Source organism: Gouania willdenowi, chromosome 17, assembly GCF_900634775.1.
Source record: "Gouania willdenowi chromosome 17, fGouWil2.1, whole genome shotgun sequence".
Classification (NCBI taxonomy): Eukaryota; Metazoa; Chordata; class Actinopteri; order Blenniiformes; family Gobiesocidae; genus Gouania; species Gouania willdenowi.
The window spans coordinates 33417530-33430938 of NC_041060.1; the positions used below are offsets into that span (position 1 = coordinate 33417530).

The 13409-nt window shown below is 38.0% G+C and overlaps 1 protein-coding gene across 3 annotated transcripts; it reads right to left on the minus strand.

Annotated features, from left to right (window-relative positions):
- Nucleotides 1-1406: 1406 nt before the first annotated feature.
- On the minus strand, nucleotides 1407-12425 carry LOC114479361 (dnaJ homolog subfamily C member 5-like). 3 transcript variants are annotated; one of them, XM_028473026.1, is made up of 5 exons: nucleotides 12378-12425; nucleotides 5360-5546; nucleotides 4660-4873; nucleotides 4408-4582; nucleotides 1407-1919 (listed from the first exon to the last, which is right to left on the minus strand). In XM_028473026.1, the coding sequence occupies exons 2-5, from the start codon at nucleotides 5464-5466 to the stop codon at nucleotides 1822-1824; spliced, it is 594 nt and encodes a 197-aa protein (XP_028328827.1). In that variant the 5' UTR covers nucleotides 5467-5546; nucleotides 12378-12425; the 3' UTR covers nucleotides 1407-1821. The 3 variants fall into 3 exon arrangements, with proteins under 3 accessions (XP_028328827.1, XP_028328828.1, XP_028328829.1); XM_028473027.1 differs by having other exon boundaries at nucleotides 5360-5540; nucleotides 12378-12419; XM_028473028.1 differs by having other exon boundaries at nucleotides 5360-5480; nucleotides 12378-12408.
- Nucleotides 12426-13409: the final 984 nt, after the last annotated feature.

The following is a 13409-nucleotide window of genomic DNA, read 5'->3' on the forward strand; positions in this document are numbered from 1 at the left end:
TTTTTGGCTGACAGTCTTGTGAAAGCTGAAAAAAACATTTAAAAAAAAAAAATATTTTCATTGGCCTATGACTGCATGTGGGAATCTAAGAAATATAACCTGATCTCTGTTTTAATTCATAGTATAAAGGTTACTCTTTCATGAGATGTAATGCGACTTCTTTAGTTTTTGTTTTGGACCCCAACTTTGGGTTATTTCACCACTCATGAATATTGAAAATCCTTTACTTGAGGCTATTGAAGCTTGTCTCTGTGTCTTATAATCATATATTGTTTATTAGTTTTTCACTAGTAACATAAAAAATATATTTTTTAAATTGATTGCATCAGAAAAACATTTATTTTTTAAAACACATAATTTATTATGAACAAATTTCTCATGTTCTACCATTTCTCTCTTTTTTGGGGTGTTTTTTCTTCATAATACATTATATATCCATCATCATTATCATAACATAAATTAAACGCTGCATCACATATTAGGGACCAGTTCAATGAAATGTTGATAATTATACTGGTCATTTTTCCCAAATTATAAAAAATTTGGAAACCAAACAAAATTTAGGATATCAATTTTAATCACAAAAAAGTGGATGAAAACAACTATTGGTTTAAATGCAGGCATAGTTTAAAAATGTGTGAGTGAAATGGTTAAGCACCTTTATTAATATAAAGTGCTCTATAAACTAAATATATAACAATAATATTTATCATTATTAATAATAACTAACTGGGGATGCACAATATCGGATTCTTGGCCAAGATTACTCCCCCCACCACCACCACCACCACCACCACACACACGCACGCACACACACACACACACACACACACACACACACACAGTAGAATTAATAAATATGATGGCAAAGGCAGACATAAGACAAAGTTGAAAACGATGTAACATCAGTAATTATTCACAAAACAAGAAAAATACTTCAAGTTGCGTTCTTTAAAACATGTCATATTTATTCATGAAAATTGTTTTAAAACCAAACAATGAAGCCTATCCTACTTAAACAGTTACTACATACTAACATTTTGTATTTGAGTGGACAAAAATCAGCACTGTTAGAAGATCCAAGCATTCTTTGCCATTGACAAAAATGGGTAAATTAAGGGAATAATTTTACTTTGAGACTGTTGAGTGTCTCTTATCTCCATTGGTTTCTAAACACTCGTGCAGTCTGCTCCACACACACAAGATGGCGGCGCTTAGTCACGCCCCTACAAATATGAAGTCTAAGGGTTGATGAGGAAGCAAAGCCTGTTGTTTTATCAGTTAATTATATCGGCGGAATGATCCGATAATTAATTTTTTAGCCAATATCAGCAGATATGGACAATGTGCGAATAATATAATATAAGTAACAACATGAAATGATGTGGTAATGGCCATATGGCATGGTCCAAGATAGCTTGTTTAAAATACAATAGTTACTTTTAAAACTCAGTACAGAGAAACTATTTAGAGGAAAGGGTCACATGTTCATCCTAAACACACAAAGAAACGCTACATCTTCTTTATGTGCGATGACGTTCACTTTAAGTTCAATTTACCTTTTTTTAGTGCGTCACAGAGCTTTTCTTACAAAGGACTGATCAAGGGACCAATGAGATTATTTTACTTTATTTGTTACCTTTGACAAGATGGAATACACAGATTAAATAACTGATAGAGGCGTTTGGTTTATGATTTGATTCAAGTCACAACAGAATGGGGATCTGTTGCTTTGAGGAGCAATAATTCCTGGATGAATGCAGCAATGATGTTCCTCATGTGAGAGGAAGTTGATGTATCTGCTTCCTGTCTGGATTAGCTTCATGTGTAAGTGTCTCCATATCTGCGATGTCCATCAGTGATCAGCTGGGTTTTCTCGCTGGCATTAGTCGGCTGCTGAATGATGGGAGCTTCCACATCTGTGGGACAGCAAAGGGAAACAACTTGGTAAATAGGGAGTGCAAAACCTGCAAGAGCAGTGTTCAGGGAGGAGAGACTCAAGGCAGGAAATAGAAAGGGTGGGGAAGAATAGATTATTTTACAGTAGTAGTAGAACATATTGTGCTTATTATGTTGTGTAATCAAGCCAGTATAGTGACAGGTGTGAAGCTTAGCTATAATGGTGGTGGCTGTGGACAGGTGGAAGGAGTGAGTGGTAGTACCTAAAGCAGGTATTTGGGATTAACGTGTCTAAAGTTAAGCCCAGTATGAGTTTTATCCCACATCCCAAGGCGTACCAGTGCATCGTAGACCAGTGTATGTGCAAAAACCGCTACTGCAAACCCAGGAACTGCCCCGGGCCCGCAGATGCAGCCAGGCCAGCAAAAGAGTCACCCCCCACGGCCGAGCAACCCCCCAGATGCCCCCAAGATCCCAGGCCAAGAAGCAGCCACCGCCCCCCACACACACATCCGAGAAAGCCCCAAGGAACCGAGCACCTAGCGCATCCGACCACAACCCCCAACCCCAAGGCCCCCCGCCAGGATGGGGGGGATGCTGGCGAATTGCAATGAATTGATTCATTGCAATTCGATAGCAATGATTATTGTGATTTTAATGTCCTTCTTTTCCTTCTCCAAAAATCAAAGATTGAAGAATAACTTCTAGAAACATTATATGAGTCATAGGTTCATAAAACAAGTCAGTCAGTCATTCATGAAAGTGCACTTTATGCAGTGTTAACCTATGTCCACATATACTGACATGGTTAAAAAAAAGGTAATTAATTTAAAATAGAAAAATAATTCAGGGGACTCAGGGGAGAGATTGTAGCTGGGTTTCCATCACAGATTTTTACAAAATAAAAGCAATATTTCTAAATGTCGACAAAGTATAATTGCGCTCGGAACGTGTTTCCATTGAACGTTGTTTTGGGGAGGAGCCTAGCAACTCCCATGAAATCTCATGCCCCGTGACTTTGCGCCAAACCTCCTTATAACAACCCGTATTCCTTTGTTGTTTCACACCTAATGTGGCAGTAATCATTTTAAAGTATAATGCTGAGAAATGCCACAGTCTCCTCTTCTGTCTACACGTACCGCGTCATGTTTACTTAGACAGAAGTGGTCATGTGACCAGGTAGGTCACCTCCTGTGACATGTATTTGAGTAAAAGGTGTCTCCATAGTGCGTTTGCAACACATTTAAATATCAAAATGTCTGAAATTCCTTCTCATGAAAGCGTAAAAACCTTTTTTGCGATATCTGAGTGTTTTTTAAAAATGCGGGTGTTTCCATTATTAGTTTTTATTGCGCTATTTCGATTTTGCGCATTTTCAAGGGTAATGGAAACCCAGCTATTGATTTCAATATTATCTTTAAAAATTGCCATATATCGTGAATCGATACTTTTTCCCCAAACATAAAATCAAACATACATTTACTTCTCGTTTTTGTCCACATTTGATGTTTTTCCAGATCTGGGGCCACATTTATAAAAGTGTGTCTAGGTAAGCACACTTCAGCTGGCGTATGATAAAAACGATTTATAAACGAAGGCGCACGTACGTCCCATGTCTTTTTGCATTGTTAGTTTGTGATGAATTTGTTAGAATAATTGCCTTAAAAAGAACTAGAAATATTTCCTGATTTTTTTTTTTTCATTAATTGTTAAATCTTTCCAAGTACCCCCTGCAATGTACTCCTGTACCCCTGCTTGGGAACCACTGTGTTACAGCATTAAACTGGTACATAGCATCTGTAGCTTAGCATGAAGCTGCTTGTCATGTTTACAGTTTAATGCAGAAGCAGAATTAAATAAACCCGAGTTATCAAAGAAACTTGTGAATAATGTCTGCAGCAATCTGATCGTGATTAAAGAGATGAGGTTTATTCAGATTCAGCTGTATTCTGGTGGCTAAGGGCAGGGTCAGGTCTAACTTTGTAGGTCTGATTAAAGCTAACATCTGAGGCTCTGCAGCTGTAGTGAACATGTCCGTGATACAGAACGTTTTGTTTCCCTGTTTCCTTTCAAAGACCTCCACTCTGGAGCCCGTTTTTAAAAAGTTCAGTTTTCAAGCACCAAAACGCTGTTGCCGTGTAAATGCACCGCCAAAATGCAACTAAACTTTTGCGTTTTCACTAGAAAACGTTCTTGTGTAAACAGGGCTTTAGGTTGTGTTCGAAATGACACACAACCTGAGGCACACTGAGGCTAAATATCTCCGTTAATGCTCCACGTTTGAAAGTTCTGAAAACATGAGACAACGTAAGAAAGTGAGCAAGTAGAATATCAACATGTGGTCATTTGATCCATAAAACTCACGGAAACACATTTCATTCCGTCATTTTTGAGATTTTTAGAGACCCGCCATTAGCTACTTACAAAACTTCCGGTTAACTTCAAAACAAGAGCCCTATTTACAAAAAGAGTCAAAAAGTAATGGAAGGCAGGATGTTTCTTTCCAACCTTTGTCAGGATCGTTGTTCATTTCCTCCTCCAGCTCATCTGGGGAAGCATAATCTGGCTCTGGCCCCTCCCCGCTGGGTGTGGGCTTCAGTTTCCCACAGCAACAGTTGCAACAGCAGCAGAGGCAGCAGCAGCAGTAACATCCTGTGAGGACCCCACAGACCAGGAACAAACCCTGGTACACACACAGTGTTTCTGCATTAGGGCATAGGAACGCAGGAAGTCGGTGTTTCGTACAAGCTCCGCCCCTACCTTTGCCCACCAGGTAGACAACATAAAGTACGTGTTGACGTTGTCCTCTCCAAACTGCTGGGCGACGTACAGTCCCAGTGATCCATACGAGTCATAGATGTTCCTCTTGGTGAGATCCGACAGAACAGCGTGAGCACTGTTCAACTCTTTAAACTTCTCCGATGCCTCGGGATTATCCGGGTTTTTATCAGGATGGTAGCGCAGAGCCAGTTTCCTGTTTTCCACACAGATGTGTTGGATGTTCAGAAAATTATTTTTCACCAAATTTTGCCAGATTGCTTTTTGCCTTGTTCACATTGACATTGTCAGCATCTGTTACCAAAAATGGAGTCAATCGTTGCAATTTTAGGGGTGGCACAGTTGTTCACAATGTTGACCTTTTTTCTGTTTTCAGGAAAACTTTTTTTTATACCAATATATTGTGAACCATAGGCGGATTCTAAGATTCTTGCCAGGTGGGGCAAGAAAAAAGAATTATATATATATTATTTTTTATATATTTTTTTATTTCATAGTCACTGTTTTTTGGCACTTAAAATATTTGTATATGATGTAAATTATATTAAGAATTTGGAAAACTCTAATGAACCACTAGGGGGCAATGCCTCTCCTGCCCCCCCCTCAAACTCTGCGTATGATGTGAAGCACCCTAATGTTCACTGATGTGATCTGATTTTTACATTCACTCATCCTGTGTTACCTGTAGGACTTTTTGATGTCATCGTGGGTACAGCCTTTCTCCAGACCCAGAACCTGGTACAGAGACTCTCCACATGTGGATAAGGTGCGTTGCCTGCCGTCAGACATGCTGACAGCATCACCTGTCGCACGTTTACAGAAGACTCAACAAATGCCAATGAAACGCGCTGTCAACCAGAGACCTACAGCTTAAAACAACATTTTATTTAGTGCATCATCTAAAAACAAGCTGTGAATCATGCAGTGTCTCAATGCTTGACTATGGAAAACAAAAAAGGTATATCAGTCACATCAACCTCAGTCAAACTCTAGTATCACATATGGAGTACATGCACTCAATTTAGGTTTACTAGTGTTCGAGCAAAGTTTACCGGTAAACAAGTACTACTAGTAAACCTTATATACTAATAATGGGGCAGGGAAAGCAAATTCAGACTTTCCATTGGCTTTCAAAATTATTACAACCAATCAGGAAACTGGATTTGGTTATAATCCCTCCTGCTTCTTTGGCATTACTAGTAGACTAAAAACAGTATACGAGTACTACTAGTGATAATTTGTATGTACTAGTTAGTAGTAGTAAACAATTTATTGTTTTACGAGTAAAAGTATTTGGTGCACTAGTGCGAGTAGACCTTACTAGTAAACAAGCTACTAGTGTATTACTAGTTCTTGTCAGGTTCTGTTTAGTTGAGTTGTTATTTAGCCCTTGTGTACAGTATGCAGGGTTCTACACTAACTTTTTCAGTGGTAGCACTGGTGCGACTAACTTTCTCAGTTGGTCGCACCAGCACAGAATTTGGTCGCACCTTTTTTTCCTTTTTTTGGAGCGGGGGTGGGGGGAGTGTATGCATAGTCATGCATGCTAATGAATAGTTGACTTAACTGGCGTACCGTAGTTTTGTATGAAGTAAAGATTGACAATGACTTGAGATATATTTGCTAAATGTTTTAATGTTTTAATGTCAATATGAAGTTTTTCTGCACCACGCAGTGGCTGAAATAACAGGTCATTTATTTTATATAATTTAAAAAAATAACAGTAAATCATAACAACAGGTTACATGTATTCTGTTTTTTTATTTTACAGAAATGCTGTACTTGAATTAAGTTAACAGTAGCATAACCAACTTAGCATCTGTATTGTTTCATCCATGGAATTAAATTCAGAGGGTCCAGCTCTGATAGTGGGGTCTCCTAACCATCTTCCCCTGGTCAGGGGTCTGTAACCTTTACTCTACAAGGAACCATTTAACCTCATCTCACCTGGATTAAAGTCCTCCTGGAGCCATAAATAACTTCTCACTACAGTGTATTAAATTATATAGAATAATGTTTGATTTAATTTGATGTGATTTATATTGATCATGTAAATGGAAACTTAAAAACTGTTATATAAACAATGTTATATAAAGAATATATATTTTTAGTTAATGTATTTGAAAGGCTACAAAAAATAACTTGAATTTGATAACACATGATCATGTGATCAACACATGCTAATTACTCATTTTTTGCCACACATAAAACATGCATATTTAACCTGCACATTGGTGGTTAAATGAATCTGTTCCCACACAATTAAAATCTCTGTTTTCTTCCAGAATAGTGTTTTATTGGTTTAGTTTCTTACCAGGGATTAAAACTCAGTCATTGCACAACGTGATTTATTTTAGCTTAACAAATTGTTATATCTTGATTATATTTGTCATTAATCATTAATAGCCTCTGTAAAAAAGAACTCCTCATTTCAATAATTTTTTTAAGCTATAGGGAGCCATTGCATAAGAGTCAAAGGGCCACATGAGGCCCCAGAGCCGCAGGTTGCAGACCCCTGCCCTGGGAGAACCACAGCTGAACATCTGGCCTGGCATCATACTCCATCAGTTCTGGTCCCTCAATGATGATTCTGATGAGCGTGTACGCTCTATCGCTGAGCTCAGCACGTTTTTCATTTCTATACTGCTTCCCACAAAGAAGGACTCGTTATGCATGGCTCTGCTCACACTCCAAAGGAGCTCATTGTTGTTTATACTAGGCTTATTCACCGTTGCATTACCAGCTGCAAAGTTGCGTACCGTCTCCTCGCCCAATCCTCGCTCAACTTAGCTGCCAGCCAATTTGCATTGCCTGTTTATAGACAGTTTTACGGTGATCAGGCAGCGAGAGAGAGAGAGAGAGAGAGAGAGAGAGAGAGAGAGAGAGAGAGAGAGAGAGAGAGAGAGAAAGAGAGAGAGAGAAAGAGAGGTGCACTCTGTGGGACGTGACGAGGCGCTTAGCCGCTCCGTATAAAATAACGTCACCCTATATGAATTCGCACGGTTGCGACCAGATAAAATTTTCACTCGCACACACTGAAAAAATACTCGCATATGCGACTATTTTGGTCGCAGTCTCGAGCCCTGGTATGGAATCACAGGAGTGCCAAAATGAAACGGAAATGCATGTGAAAATATAAAGAGAATCAATAATGAAAAAATATACAAATGTAGTTATATTCTTTTTCCATTTTGCTTTTGCTTTTTCTGTATTGTCTTTGTTTGTATTGTTGAGTTGACATTGCTTTTACTGACAGCTTGAGTCATAAAGTAAAAGTAATGTCAAAAGGCAAATGGAAAAGACAAAGACAAAACAGAAAAAGCAATGACAAAAATGGAAAAAGCAAAATGAAAAAAAGACATTAGTATATTATTTCATTATTGATTCTCTTTATATTTTCAAATTTGTATTATTGATTGTCTTTATATTTCTTTATGCATTTCTTTTTGATGTTGGCCCTCCTGTGATTCCATACTTGTGGTCCTTGTGGTTTGTGACTGATTAACTCCCTCATGTTTCCACCCAGGTGTGGCCTATTCCCAATCAGGCCTCCTCCACTATTTAGCTGAGTGCTTTAACACTGAATGCTTGCTGGATCATTGTCTTTGTCCACCTCCTTGTTTTTTGTTCCGTGCTCCCAGTTTTCCCTGTGCTTCCTTGTGTTTGTTTGGATTTTGGGGTTTTATTATTAAATGAACTACAAACATGACACCTGTCTGCTTCCTCATCTCTCTGCATTTGGGTCCACACCACCACACTGACAGTTCTACTAGTGAAACTTTGAGTTTTTACTCGTAGCATGTTTTAAGTTTACTCATGGTACTACTTGTGACTCGAAATTGTTAACTAGACATTTGTGCTTCACTCGTAAAGCAAGTGTACTACTTAAAAATTGTGTTTACTAGTAAAGGTTTTTAATGCAGTAGTTCCCAAGCTTTTCAGTCCTGTACCTGCTATTCCTGCATACTTTAAAACATAAGGTAACGTCATACACAATGTAGCCCTACAGTAAAATTTCCCAATCCTGTTAAGGAATAAAGTACAAATAGAACATTTGCATTTTTCTTAAGAAAATACAAGTGAGGGTGCAAATGCTCACACTGCATTAGCATAGCATTAACCTAGTATTAGCATTAATTTAACAATAGCATTAAGCTAGCATTCACCTAACATTAAGATTAACCTAACCATAGCATTAACTGATCTATTTATATTCTAGAATACAATGTTAGTGCATGAGTAGACTTTACTAGTAAGTATGCTATTAGTGGAGAACTTTATATTACTAGTTCTAGTAAAACTCAGCTTTTACTTGGAACGTATTGACCCTACTAGACTTCTAGTAGCACAAGTAGATTTTCAAGATGTATTTCCAAATATATAACTGAACTCAACCTTTTTTTAAAGCACATTTATAACAACCGGAGTTGACCAAAGTGCTGTACAGATTCAGGGCTGCCAAGTTTTAGAAAATGACAAGAGTGAGACTTTAGTGACATGATGCGTTGCAGCGAAAAACATTTGGCCTTTTTTAAAAATGGCTTTGGCCTGTGTTAACGTTGATTTCTACTTTCAGACTGATGTCATCACCTCCATGCCAGCGGCTCTCCCTGCACTGTGGTCTCCTAATGTTAGTTTTAATTACAGACATGCAAACACCAACGGCATGAAAATGGTAACGACAAAAGCCATTGTAGAGGGGTCTGGGGGAATACACCCCCTGATATTTTTTATTTTATTTTAGCACAAATTAAGCAATCTGAAACACTCTAAATAGTACAATAAGGCAAAATACACAATTTTCATCAAATCTAAATACATTTATTTACACCACTTAAGTTGTGGTTTGTGAAAAATTACAATATATATGCATATATGATATAAAAGTACCTAAAATTTGCAAAATATTAAGTAAAAAAAAAACTATTTTATTGCCATTTTCTGAATTTAAAGTTAGTTAATTCTGTTGTGACATATTCCCCAACAGCACTCCATCACTTAATACATTTGACATTAACATTCGTAAACGGTTTAAACCCATTAGATAATTGTAGGTGCGTTTCCTAAGTAATACATGTACTAGTGCAGACATAAGCTACTGGCAGCTCGGGGACCAAATGCGGCCTTTGGTCTAATGTTATGCGGCCCCCAAAATAATTATATTAATGACAGAAAAATACAAAGAATTACAACATTGCAGGAAAATACAGTAAAAGACGAGAAAAACAGAAAATACTCCAAAAACACTCAAAACTACTACAAAAATGAGCAAAAAGCAACATTAATACACACAATTACTCTGAAATATACAACATTACAGAAAATGACAGCAAAAGTACACAAAAAGATAGAAATACACAAAAATTACTCAAATACACAAATACAAACTACAGCAATGCACAAAATGTCTGACGAGTAAGACAACAGAACACAGAATGACAAAGACACAAAATTACGATAAAAACTTTGTTCTTTCCCGTGTTAATGCTCAGATCGCTCATTATTCCAAATGCTGACATGAATGTTGATCATGTGACTCTCCGAGCAAACAAACCCATTATTGTGGCCCCACTATGATAGAAGTTGCCACTATATTTGTACAAGTTGTAAATACTTATTCATTACTTATAGTGTTGTTTGGTGCATGATAAGGGTACATGTACAAAAGCATTTAAGCAATAAAAACAAACTAAAGTTAGAATTTATATGGTTGAAATTAAATAATCATTCAGTTTCCTTTGCACATTTAATTATATAAATAATCAACTTAGGATAACAAATCCACTGTCTTTTTAAAAAATCTATTTGACAATCATGTGTCTTCTCTAACATAATAAACCATAGAGGATAAAATACAGTAAACAGGAACTGATTCCCTGTGAAAACTATATTTCTATGCATTTTATAGGTGCTTTATACTTTGGCATCCTTTAAGTAATATTAGCCAATGAGAACATAAACAGGGCGTACTAACCTGGTATTAGATATAAATGTGTGTGACGACGCGGCAGGTGTTTTATGAGGTTAGATGTGTTCCCTCCTTTGGCTCCTATAGCTTGATGAAGCTCCTCTTTACTGTCTGTACTTTGTTTAAAGCCAAAATAGTTCCAAATGTGACTTTTGGAGTTTGTTTTTTGAGCAAAAATAGTGATGTCACTGACAATTGACGCTGCGGCAAACTTGCCTCTCGGGTCTGGTGCTTCAGCCATGGTGAGTGTGTTCAGGAAGAGACAGAACTTTAGCTTGTTTGTTTGTTTTGAATCGTAATTCTATAGAATTGGAGCTGTCTTCTTTCAGCACGTGTTCATGTCTGTGGTTCAGCCAACAGAAACACATGAACAGCCAATCAGCTAACAGACGGGTGGAACCAGCATGCAGAAACAGCCTATCATTACCCCGGATGTCACCAGTGACAGGCAAACACTAATCATTCAGCAGCTGTGTGGTTTGGTTGCCATGTTGGTTTGTTTTTAAGTGAGTAGCATGCAGTGAGCGTAGACTGTGCAGTAAGAAGCCAGGAGGACAGTAGAAGCAGCCGCTATGACTAGAACGGCTGGGATTGGTTATCTCTGTCAGTCAATCAGAGTTACTCGAACTACGGCAAGCCGCAAGGACCAAAGTTTATTGTCGTGAAAAAAAAAAAAAATAGAGTATTGAATTGGGGAAATAGTGCGGCATGTGGTGTGAGAATGGGTCAAATTGCGTGACTGTCACACTCAAAGGGTGATGCTTGGCAGCTCTGAGATTACAACAACAAAAGAACAATACAAAAGTACAAAAATACAGAGAAAATAGATTAAAACATTTTAAGATTTGCCATGTTCATTTAACTTTAATTACAAGCCAGGGAACAGAAGTGTGTTTCTAAAGCCGATTTAAAAACCTCAATTGATCCTAAAAAGCAGATATGCCAGGGCAAGTTGTTCCAGAGCCGAGGTACAGCCTGGTCTTACATCTGGTAACGATTGAAACTAAATTATGTTCTGCCTATTTATGTGAATATTTGGCAGAAATGTTTTGAAAACAAAATAATCAACCAAACATTCCATGTTTGCTACATTCCAGGTAGCCATTTTCTTGTGTACATTGCTGACAGCACGGCTTGGACATGTAAATTACCGCTGTTTATTTGAAACTTTGGCATATTTCCATTTTTCAAGGTGTTAGAGAGCAGTTGGAGTACATTTATGGTTCCCATCAAATTCCTTGATTTGAAAAACGTACGATTTCACATAAAATCAAAACTCTATGTCCATTAGTTATAAAGATATTACATGCTTTTGAAAATAACCATGGTGGCCATATTGGATTTCAGCCATTTTTTCAAAATACTCAAGGGTGAGAGCTCCACACCCACCGGGGAGTGGTTTGGGGGTCCCACCTATGAATAATCTAATGAGGAAAAAAACTATAACTTACAAAACAAGGTTGAACCCCATGGCTGCTGGATTAGATTGGTTGTAATAATTTCAAAATCCAATGGCAAGCTTGAATTAGCTTTCTCATGCCCCCTTTTTTGCAATCATTCTTACTAGTACTAGTGACACTATTTGCTTCTCTAGTAAAGTGTACTCGCGCAGTAGTAAACCAAAATTGAGTACATGTACAGTTCTCTAGATGTGATACTAGTAGAGCTGAAGAGTTTCCATGTTAATGAGCTAAATAGAAGTGTGAGCAGAGCGAGGGTTGAGGATCTTTACCTGCTGAAGCCTTGGAGCTCCTGAAAACGCTGAGCTCTGTCGAATGTCTGCAGATCTCTGACAGATTCCATCAAACATTCAACAGTAGCTCAGCTCAGGTGACCACAGGCCTGCTCGGGTTTCTCTGTGACGCTTTGGTAAACACTTTGTGATGGATGAGGGATGGAGGTTACCATGACGACCAGGTGAGGCATTAGATCAGGAAAGGGTGGAGCAAATAGATACAATAGCTCTGTATATTTGGACAGTGGTTCTCAAACTTTTTTGTCTCATGTACCCCCTTTCTCATATAAAACCCCTTTTTTTATGCTTTTGTTTGTTAATTTTCCTCTCTCTCTTAAGTACTCCTGTAGTGCCATTGTGTACCCCTAGGGGTACATGTACCCTCATTTGTGAAACACTGTATTAGGACATGAACTCACCTTCTCTTCACTGTGCAGTCACACATACACACGTCCTAGAGTGTTTTAATATTCACATAAATTCACCAAAAAATCCTCACATATTAAAATCCAAAATGAAGCAGTCATTATGCAACCAATAACCAACAAAAATACATGAACGTACATAAATATAATGAATACATCTGCTGATTAAAGTTCCACAGTATCAATCATTGGATGAAAATGTTTGACTTTGGAAGTCGTTGTGGCCGTTTTGGATGAATGAGACTGAGTCAAGTTTTAGGGTTGCTGGTCAGATGCTGACGCAGGGTTTTTTTTGTCAAAGGGTTTGGGGGGAACAGACCGGTCTGGTATTCAGAGGTTTAACAGGCTTAACAGGCTTTCAGTGTGAATCCTGATGTTGTTCTGTGCTCTCAGAGTTACAGTATGTATGTTACTGATAGCGGTAGTCATAACAATGACAGAGTCTCCTGAGAACTTGGAGATTGCTATCAGTGTACGTTGGTATCTGGCCAGTCCAGTGTTTCATTTGTTAATCATCAGGTCCTGGAACACACGCCAGGTGTTGTTCTGGCAGGAAGAAAGAGACAAAAATGTCACGGAATAAATGGGCCACAAATATCACGTG

What these genes read in the sequence shown, in the direction of transcription:
- LOC114479361 (XM_028473026.1), bottom strand. Translation starts at nt 5,466, where the DNA reads ATGTCTGACGGCAGGCAACGCACCTTATCCACATGTGGAGAGTCTCTG. An exon ending in TGTCTACCTGGTGGGCAAAG is followed by an intron (nt 4,583 to 4,659) that starts GTAGGGGCGGAG and finishes TGTGTGTACCAG; the next exon opens with GGTTTGTTCCTGGTCTGTGG. An exon ending in GAACAACGATCCTGACAAAG is followed by an intron (nt 1,920 to 4,407) that starts GTTGGAAAGAAA and finishes GCTGTCCCACAG; the next exon opens with ATGTGGAAGCTCCCATCATT.